This window comes from Eurypyga helias, unplaced genomic scaffold (assembly GCF_000690775.1).
Source record: "Eurypyga helias isolate BGI_N326 unplaced genomic scaffold, ASM69077v1 scaffold16643, whole genome shotgun sequence".
Taxonomy (NCBI): Eukaryota; Metazoa; Chordata; class Aves; order Eurypygiformes; family Eurypygidae; genus Eurypyga; species Eurypyga helias.
The window spans coordinates 19,756-30,505 of NW_010243246.1; the positions used below are offsets into that span (position 1 = coordinate 19,756).

The 10,750-nt window shown below is 48.2% G+C and overlaps 1 protein-coding gene across 1 annotated transcript; it reads left to right on the forward strand.

Annotated features, from left to right (window-relative positions):
• The first annotated feature begins 6,912 nt into the window (after positions 1 to 6,912).
• On the forward strand, positions 6,913 to 9,303 carry GPRIN3 (GPRIN family member 3). The gene has a single exon (XM_010149342.1). The coding sequence runs from the start codon at positions 6,913 to 6,915 to the stop codon at positions 9,301 to 9,303; it is 2,391 nt and encodes a 796-aa protein (XP_010147644.1).
• Positions 9,304 to 10,750: the final 1,447 nt, after the last annotated feature.

Below are 10,750 nucleotides of genomic sequence, written 5' to 3' on the forward strand. Positions count from 1 at the left end.
TTTAGGAGGGGAGTTTTGTTTGGTGGTGCAGAGGTGTGCTTTGGGGTTTGCTTTCATGCTAAAATGAGTGGCCTAGGCTTCCAGTGAGCGAGACTGTACAAATAAAGACCCTTTTCTCACAGAGGATGCATGTGTGCACTGCCACAGTATTTCATATAGGCCAAATATGCAAAGGAGTTTCATAAAATAGATGTGCATTCATTTCCAAAGGTGATTAAAGTGTGTCCTTCAATTTAGAAAATCCTTAAAGTCCTGCTGGCCAGGAGCAGGAAGGACTCAGAGAGGATCTATGTCTCTGTTCTAGGACTTCAGGCTGACTAGAGCCTTCAAGTGGATCTGATGTTTTTCTGCAGCAAACATCCCTATCCCAAAAAATACTAAGAATAATTGAAAAGCTTTTCAAATAACCCCATACACGTCTAGAGTTAAAAATTCACAAATGAGAAATGTAATTTTTAATATAGGGAAAAATAAAAATAAACAGGTTTATTTAAGATAACAAGTCCTGGTAGGCCGGCCCTTGCTCCTTGGCAGGGTTGCAGCCAGCACAGGGGCGACTGAGCTGCATCAGACTGCGTATTCCTCTCTGGTCCCCTGGAAATTCCTCCTGTCACATCCCAGTTCATTCTCAGCTTCCTCTCCAGCATTTGGTCTGTGGCCCATCAAGCTGAGCTGTCTTCCCTTCTCCTTCGAGAGGGATATGACCATCCCAACCAGCCATTTAAGGGGAAGTTAATAATGAATGTACAAGTACGATACGTGCTGGCTATCACATCTTGCAGTGTTTCTGTCTTCAGGGCAGATGTGATAGAGCCAAAAAAGGTTTTGGGTGTGAACTAGTATGACTGTCACATGGTCATACTATTGACTGGGGCCGTAACTGCTAGCCCTGAGCCCAGATGCTGCAACCAAAGTGCTCAAATACCATGATGATGGGCTCAGCTGGTGAGCGGAGTAAAGTTAAGTTGTTTAAGACAGCCAAAAAGCACCAAGAAGCAGTAGGAAAAGCTGAATAGCAAAAAAGGACAGAAAACACCTTACTGCACTGAAAGCAGTCTAGCAATAGGCTGTTGTCCATCTGGGCTGAATAAAGTCATATCAATACTCTGGACAGTGAGGGAGTAAATAGGTATTTTGCAGTATCTGCTGGAGTGTTATCTGCTAACTCAATCAGCAGAGGACCAGTCAAAAGTAAACCAGCGTATGCAGTCACCTGCTTTGCATAATGTCTGCACAGCCCCATGGCATTGAACTTTTGCTTCTGCTGTCCACTTCCCTGTCTGTCTCTGGCAAGGGTTCATGGTGGCCTGCAATAACATGTGCTGTTCACAGGTGTAGGAGGTGAAGTGGGACTTTGTTCACCCTCTTAAAATGCCAGTCCCATCTCTTGTGGGAACCTGTATTGGGTTTGCTTGTCAAGGTTTTGATAGGGGGGAGGCTACAGGGGGGGCTTCTGTGAGGAGCTGCTGGAAGGGTCCCCTGTGTCTGACAGAGCCAATGCCAGCTGGCTCCAAGATGGACCTGCTGCTGGCCAAGGCTGAGCCCATCAGTGATGGTGGTAGCACGTGTGGGATAACGTGTTTGAGAAGAGGAAAAAAAACCTGGACAAGAGAAATTGCAGCCAGGCAGAGAGGGCAAGATGTCAGAATGGCCCTGCAGACCCCCAGGTCAGTGGAGAAGGAGAGGGAGGAGGTGCTGCAGGTGGCAGAGCAGACATCCCTGGCAGCCCATGATGCAGCCCATGGTGAGGCTGGCTGTGCTCTGCAGCCATGGAGGGTCATGGGGGAGCAGAGACCCACCTGCAGCCCAGGGAGGTCCCCACGCTGGAGAAGGGTGATACCCAAAGGAGGTTGTGACCCCACTGGAAGTCCATGCTGGAACAGGCTCCTGGCAGGACCTGTGGCCCCACAGAGAGAGGAGCCCAGTCTGGAGCAGGTTGCTGGTAAGACTTGTGACCCTGGGGAAACACAGGCTGGAGCAGGCTGCTCCTGAAGGACGGCATCCCATGGGAGGGACCCATGCTGGAGCAGTTTGTGAAGAACTGCAGACTGTGGGAAGGACTGATGTTGGAGAAGTTGGTGGAGGACTGTCTCCCATGGGAGGGACCCCATGCTGGAGCAGGGGCAGAGTGTGAGGACCCCTCCCCCTGAGGAGGAAGGAGCAGCAGAGACAACCTGTGATGGACTGACCACAACCTCTATACCCCTTCCCGTGTTGCTTGGGGAGAGGAGGTGGAGAAAAGAGGGGGTGAAATTGGGCCCAGGAAGAAGGAAGGAGTTGGGGGAAGCTGTTTTAAGATTCAATTGGTAATAAATTAAACTAACTTTCCCCAAGTCAAGTCTGTTTTGCCCATGACAGTAATTGGTGAGTGATCTCTCCCTGTCCTTTTCTGGACCCACCAGCCTTCCCTTATGCTTTCTCTCCCCAGCCCAGCTGAGGATGGGGAGTGATAGAGCGGCTTTGGTGGGCACCTGGCCTCCAGCCAGGGTCAGCCCACTACAGAACCATGTGGATGCAAGGTATCTGTGGGCATCCCCTGTCATCTCTCACTTCCCCATGGTTGTAGTGTAAAAGTCTGTCTCCTGTCAGCATCCCAAAGCATACTGAAGGATGGAAGCCGTGTGTCTTGTATCTTACCTCTTTGGGCAACCTCTTTTGTGTTTTAATGAGTATGTCCTTGGTTTGTGCTGTCCTTCATTTGTAGTGCCAATCTTCAGTCCCACAGATAATTAGGAGAAAATAACCCATGAAGCAAATTTTTCACAAACAAACAGATTAACAAAGACCCTTTGACACTTAAAAGAGGAAGTCCTAGCATTTACAGAGAACAACAACTTAATGAGCTGCAAAAAAACCCACTGGGTGCAGAATCGGAAGGATGCAAGTGCATGTGTGTTTAAAATGTGCTTTGCGTTCTATATACTCAGTGATCTGAGTTAGAGCATGCCACTGTCTTTTCCTCAGATCAGGAGACAAGAAGGGAGGCTGAACTCCTGCTTCCGCAGATGTTTATCTATGTCCTTAACTCATGCTGTTGTATGATGATTTTCATGATGATCTGAGAGTTCATATGATGAGATTAGAACTGTTCTTCCATTTGTAGAGACAAGGGTGAAGAGAGGGCTTACGGAATGGAGAGCTGATGAGAATCCAGAGTTGGGAAGGGGTACTTGATTAGTTTGGGACCTGCTTTTTAATTGCTTTTCATGATTGGTTTTTAAATTCTTTTTTAAATTGAGGGTAGGTGGAGATACTGGCAGTCTTCTTTGCGCTTTTTTTTCAGATTTTCAGATGTTTTAAGAAGGAGTGGGAAGCAGAATCTTTTGCTGGAATTTTGTGGAAATTTCTTGTTTTGTTTTATTCAATGTGCAGACTTTTCTGGTTTTGTTGACATTCTCACAAGCAGCAAGAGGGGAAATTTGTAGTGTTGTGTTTTGGGGGGATGAGTGTTAGCAAAATCAATAGGATTTTCTCTACGTTGTGAAAGTTAGAAACTCCCTGTTGCAAAAAGTCCAGAAAAATTCTGTGTTGAGATGAGATTGACACAGTCAGGCATACTAATTTGGGCTGAAAGAATAAGGTAAAGGAGAATCGTGCTAGTGTAGAAAATCTGTTCTTATTACTAAAAATTGATTTTGACCTTTGAGGAGACACTAATTTCACCTCCTGATAAAAGAAAATTTCAGGTGATTGCTCCAGGTCAGGCACACAACACTTGAAATATTCATCAGCAATCATGATTTGTTTTGACATGGTTTTTGGCCTACTACTGAGTATTTTGTATTTCTGTTTCTTGTAGGTATTTGCTTGCAGTCAGTGTTGCATGTTGGTTTGAATCTGCCTTAGCAGTTGAATAGTGTTGCCCGCAGGACCCAACGTTGTTCTTCATTCCTGTATGATAGGACTCCAATAATAAAAACAAGACAATAATCATAAATAAGACTCCAATGGTAAAAAAGACTTCCAATTTGTAATTAGTTGGGTTTTCTTGCTCTTCTCTTGCCTAATAATTTCATTCCAATTTTTATTAATTCTTAAGAGCATTGTCAAAAACTACCGCATTTATTCAGACTGCTACAGTGCCTTTGGCTCCCTGTCACTAGGATGGCTGAGCTAAGAGTCTAACAAGAAAACAGCTCCCGTGACTTTGACAATAAAGTCTTTATAAAAGTCTTATTCTCATAAACTAACTCATTTTCAGAGTCATCTCAGGCAGTAGAATGCCCCAGCCTCCCCACCTGTGTTCAAGCGAGATGTCTAGGTTATGTTCTGCTGTCCATGCCAGAGAATAGGTCCACGTGTTTTTTTTTTTTTTTTGAGCAGAATTTCCTCTCTTAGCATGCTGTGTTGAGGGCTATTATAGCAGAATCACTTTTAATTAGCACATATGACAGTCATTTAAATGTGTGTTTCTAGTAATGCTGGTGAAGAGTCCCTAAACAGATGGGGGGAATTCATGTGGGGGTTCAGATCAGAACTAACTCAATTGAAGAATTAGGAATCGTTCGCCCATTCAGTGGGTATCAGTTAAAGGCAGTGTCTGGGCATGCAGATCACCTTTCCCATTTTTTGTATAGTCAAGAGCCAAATAGATTTGCTCTGCCATCTCTATTTCTTCTGAAACTGTTCGCCAAGTAGTTGTCTCAGCCTAAAAACAGGGATTGGTTTTGTTCCATTATTTAGTTGGTTCTTCTTAAATAAACTCTGGATCTAAAAAAAGAAACGTGACCTGCCCAGTTGTATATCCAGGTTTGGGTTGCGTTGATATTTGGAAAAAGAAAGAAGGGAGTAACAGAAGTTAGACACACAGATGCCCACAGCCATCTGCTCCTCTCCTCACGGTCATTAGACGTTCAGGTTGGAATAGCTCTCTTTTCCTTCAGGACCACGTTGGCTGGCTTTAAAGTGAGCACAAAATGAAGGGGAGACATCTTGTAGGCGGTCACAAACTCCCGCAGATTTGCAGTCTGGTTTACATAAACCCAGCACTACTCAAAAAGCATCGCAGTCGTTAGCCTTGCTGGAAAGCCGTTTTGGAGTGATGCAGGGCTGCTATCACAGGCTGCATGGAAGAAACTCAGGATTCTTCACGGGCAGGATCACTATTTCCCAGGGGTGGCTTAACCCAGCAGACTGTCTGTATCTGCAGCTGTACAGAGCCCATAGAGACAATATAAAAATAGTAAATTATTAATATTTGGAAGACATAAAGCTTAATGTATAAGTATATAAGTCACATCCCTTTCCTTTTCATAGAAAATTAGGCTGGCTGTATTCTTTTTAATTTTCCTTTCATTGAGCATTTTACTCCTGTTGCTGCTTCTAAGTCCCATAAGGTGCTGAAATTTGGGATACATTTATAGAAACTAAGTAAGTTATACAATGGCCATTCAGGCTGAGAGAGGGGAGGAGAGTTAGGGCTGTTTTCTGGAAAGGGCTTTTGCTCATTGTGCTAGCAGGTAGGGAGGGTCTGGAACAGCTGAGTGGTTGCAGATCTCCTTCCAGCAGTATCTCCCGAGTGATGTAGCAAAGGAGACCCCACTGCATGCCTGCAGAGACATAGGCATGCAGAGGTACAGTAATTTTGCCTCTGGTTAATGAAAACCTAAATGTTCAGGGTGTGTCCCAAGTCTCATACCTGTGCTTTGCTGGCAGCATAAGCTGGGGAAAGCCTTTTAAATAAGCATAGGTAACTTGCAGTTTAAAGAAGACTGCGGTGGGATTTCATCGCGGTCCATCACCACTCTGCTGCAACCGACAGGAATCAAGCCCTTGACCTCTATCAGAATCTGCGTTGGGCAGTGCTAAGTCCTTTTGAAAGCCCAGGCAACAAGCACATTTGGAGATCGCGTCCTATTTGAAGTGATGGTTTCTCTGCAGCCCTGGCCAGATTTCAACCTGGATAACTTTGCTCCACCTGCTTAAAATTCCTCTCTGTGGTGTGTCACTGAGTATGGCATGGGCCCCTCCTGTTCGTGGTGCTGCAGTGTCTCCCTTCCAGTTTCATACCACCTGCTCATAAACTGATTTCTAGATCATCTTTGTCTCCATTTATTAATCGACCTGGCTTCCTTGTAATTATTTCAGAGGATCTAAATGTGAAAGCAGTATGTGTATGTGCAGCCCTGGTGCTGTACAGTGCAGTAGCTTCTTTTGGTGTTCATCTGCAGCAGGTTGTCGTCCCTTCCTGTTCCTTTTTCCGCTGAGGTTTGGGTTCACCCACATTAGTCTGAAGTGACCTGTTGCCCCTGATGAGCATGTCCTTGTTGGTAGTGGAGTTAGAGAAGAGCTTTCCCCGGGAAGAAGGGGGAACTGGTGCTCAGCAAAGGTGTGGGATCCACCCAGGTCACAGGGTAGATCAGATGTGTTCTTCATATAGGCACAACAGGCAAGGTATCACCTTTCCTTGCTAGAAGATTTTATCACAGTGAGTTTATTTTGTGACTTCCACACAAAGTCTGCTCCTCTTCCCATTCATCCTGCTTTCACTTCCCCCCCCCCCTCCTTGGTATGTCATTATGTTTTCATTAATGTAACAACAACAGGGTGGCTCTTGTTACTTTGTCCCCAATACTGTCTTCTTTATCGAGACCTTGGAATTGGAAGATCCTTGAAATCAGAAGATCCTTGAAATCCATGTCTTTTGTGCAACTTTCAGGCAGAATCAGGTGCTTCACTTTCCCCCTTGCCCCCCTGCCTGCAAGCATTTCTCTCCAAGCTGTAAAATCAGTCTGTTCTGGGTACTTTTTCTTTTTTTTCTTAAATCTGACCGCTGCTAACACTGTGTTTCTTTCATTAACAGATTAGCTTTACAGGAAACCTGTTGCCAACAGCCTGCCCTGTTGTGGCCACCACTGAGCAAGAAAACTCCAAAGGTGAAGCTGAAGGCAAACCACATCTCGCAAACAGTTCATGGGGACTGTACCAGACCCTCAGAGATCTGCCAAGCTTTCCCTGGTCACAGCTTCTGTGGAGGAGGACCACCTGGGAGACCTGCAGCCTCTGAAGCACCAGCCCCAGCTTCCCAGTGGAGAGAGGACCAGCAATGGCTTCCCATGCACACCATCTGGCTCAGCTGGAGTTTGCTTGTTCGACCTGAAGTGCACGGTGGCTGCCGGCACGCAGCAGTGCGAGCAGCGCGGCAAGGACGATGCTAGCCAGCATGAAGCCTTTCTTCCTGGGCTGGCCAGCAAAGCTGCGGAGGAGTGTCCTGCAGCCGTAGAGCCTGCTGCTTGCTCCTGGTCCAGGGACAGCTGGGGACCGTCAGCGCCAGCCCCCGCTGCAGCAGCAGGAGTCCTCTTGGCAGGGCAGGGGCCAGAGATGATGCCAGCCCCTCAGAGCTCCCGGCAGTTTGTGCAAGGCAGCCAGGCGAAAACGTGCTCCCTGATGCAAATGGATGACTCTGCCTTGAAACCTCAAGGGACTGATGATCAGTCAGCATTTGAGGTGTTAAATTATTCTTCCCCAGGTGACCCTATTAGGGGTAATGAGTCCTGTTGTACTTCTCAGGCAAACCTTCTGCAAAGAGGGGAAAAAGACAGGGAAGTGGAAAAAACTGGTTCTGCTGCATGCCAGCCAGCCTCGTCAGCGAGGCACACCAAAGCTGACCTGGAGAGAGACCCACAGACCGGTTTGGAGGCCAAAAGTGGGGCTGCAGGCACCGTGCAGTTGCATCCCACAGACAAAACTGAAGAAATGCAGAGCAGCGAGGCACCAGCCCAGCCTAGCCACGAGAACCCACGTCCCATATGCAATGCGGATGCTGAGCCAGGGAGTCCAGGCCCCACCCAGCTCTCCAAATTCAGAGAAATGGGTACAATGACGGTTCAGTCGGAGAGCAGCTCTTTAACTCAGGAAGCAGTAAGCAGGACATGGCGAGATGCTGAGGTCCAGGCGGTGGCTACCGTGGAGAGTAAATCGGCCTCCACCAGCCCCAGCATCCTTGCTGCCTTCTTAAAAGGGAATCCTCCTCCGGAGGAGAAGGAAGAACTGCACATAATTTACCAAGGAGGTATGGGGCTGAACCAGTCTGCACTTACTGACATTTTCTCCTCACAACAGAAGTCTCCATGTTCTCCTGCTATCACGTCAAAATCAACTGTTGTTACGGCTGTGACTGCTTCATCCCAAACCCAGCCTGTCAAACTGCCTGGGGTCCCACCTGATGTGGTGTCTCCAGCCTCAGCAGATAATGCAAAACCTGCTCTCCCCTTCTCCCCTGCAGCTGTTACCTCCCAAGGGACATCTGTGGGTCAAGCTGACATGATCGGCGCAGCCCATGATGGCAAGGATGCTGCTCGGCTGCTGCTGGATGCTCCAGTCACACCAGAGCCCATCCCTGTGGAGCAGCTTGCAGTTGACCCCAGTAATCAAACTCTGGCTCAGTCTGGGTCTGGCGCTGGTGAACCGTGCACGACTTCTGCTGCTGCTGTCCCAGGAACCCAGAACACCGTGTGTGATCCTGTCCACGAGGCAGGAAGCAGCTGGATACCTTTACTCTGTAGCGCACCCGGTGGAGTCAAGCAGAAGGAGGCCCTGGGCAGCTCTGACCACAAGCCTGTACAATCCAAGGGTGCGGGCCAAGGGGAGGCCGTTCCTAACCAGTGTGTGGTAAAACCGAAGGAAGAAAACTCGACGGTGCTTGATCCTAAAGGAGGGCTGAGTGTTAGCAGCCAACCTGCTGCTGTCCACACAGAGGTGTGCTCAGAGGATGCAAGTGAAAAGGAGAAGAGTAGAGGCCGGGGAGACGCTGGCCAGGCTCAGACAGCCAGTGGCCAGAGCCTGCAGGCAGAACTGACACCCGAGTTGAGTGCAAGCTCTGCACGTCTTGCCCCTCTCTCGGAGGTGTCAGCAGCTCCCCAGCAGCAAGGCCTGCAGGCTGAGGAGTCCAGATGCAAGCGCCATGCAGGAGCTCTTTCTGCTTCAGCTCAGGCCTTGCCCATCCTGGGGGAAAACAGAAAGCAGCCCACCCCGGCCATGGAGGCAAAAGTCCAGGTGAAGCAGTCCAAGCACGTCAGGGATGTGATTTGGGATGAGCAGGGCATGACATGGGAGGTTTATGGGGCTTCCCTCGATCCAGAATCCCTGGGAATTGCCATCCAGAACCACTTACAGAGACAAATACGGGAACATGAAAAACTGATCCGGGCCCAGAACAGTCAGACCCGGAAATCCATTTCCTCAGATACATCCTCAAATAAAAAACTGAAAGGGAGGCAGCACAACATGTTCCAGTCCATGCTGCAGAATTTCAGGCGTCCTAATTGCTGCGTCCGACCTGCTCCCTCTTCCGTGTTAGACTGACGTGGTTTGCAGGAGTGCGTAGATGTCTGCAGCGGTAGAGAGAATCCCTCTCCTCAAGTCTCAACTCCTGCTGTTCAGTTGTGTTATTGGGGTTGTGATGCAGCAACTGCAGAAAATTATTCCCCTTTGTTTTCTGAGTAGCCACGCGCTCCATCACGCCGTTATTTTTACAGCAACTGGTGTATTTCCACGTTATGCCCCTATCCTGATTACTGTCAGGTGAAAAGCTAGGCACTTAGCAAAAGCACAGATTTAAATTGCCATCTTGCTGCAGGGAGAGCAGCACCTTCTGATAAAGGAAGAAGCAGATAGGTTGTCAGAATTATTATGGGAAGTTATTTGTGTGCATCACGAGGTCTTACACAAAGCAGCAGGCCAGAGGAAGCTGGGTGAGGTGAAACTAAGGTCCAACAGCTATAAAGACCTAATGCAGGATAACATTCCTGGTGTGTACGTCACCCACGCTGAGGCAAGTCCATGAAAAGGCTATGGACATTGATCACTGAGCAGTCTCATTTGTGTTGTTGATACTGGGGGACACTGTTCTCATGTGAGCCCCAGGGAGACAGGTCTTCCCCCCCACTGAAACAGAGAACCAGACAAGTTGAAGTTAAATCAACAGGATTTTGATGTCTAGAAGGGGAGGTGAGAGAGGGATATGTTCTGTGGGCTTTTTCTCCCCTGCATCAGCCATGCTTAAGGTACAAGCAGGCAAGGCATGAGAAAGCACATCAGTGGAGGTACCCACATCTGACAGGACAGTGCCCTTGCTCACACTCCAGCCAAGCCTTTCAAAAGCAGTGAGACGGTCTGGCTCCTGGACCAGGGTGGGCAGACCCCACTCCCAGCCTCCCACAGCATGTGGCACCTCACCTCTAAATCACTCTTTAAGGTGATGTGGATATTTTTTCTCTCTCTAGAGACGCACAGTAACATTTTCACAGCATTACAGCATGGTGGGGGTTGGAAGGGACCTTTAGAGACCATCTAGTCCAACACCCCTGCCAAAGCAGGTTCACCTAGGGCAGATTGGACAGGAACACATCCAGAAGGGTTTTGAATATCTCCAGAGAAGGAGACTCCACAGCCTCTCTGGGCACCCTGTTCCAGTGCTCTGGCACCCTCAAAGTGAAGAAGTATTTCTTCATGTTGAGATGGAATTTCCTGCATTCCAGTGTGTGCCCATTACCCCTTGTCACTGGGCAGCACTGAAGAGAGTCTGGCCCCATCTTCCTGACACCCACCCTTTAGATATTTATAAGCATTGATAAGATCCCCCCCCAGCCTCCTCCAAACTAAATAGATCCAGCTCTCTCAGCCTTTCCTCATAAGAGAGGTGCTCCATTCCCTTGACAATCTTCATAGCCCTCCACTGGGCTCTCTCCAGTAGTTCCCTGTCTTTCTTGCACTGAGGAGCCCAGAACTGGACACAGTGCTCCAGATGTGG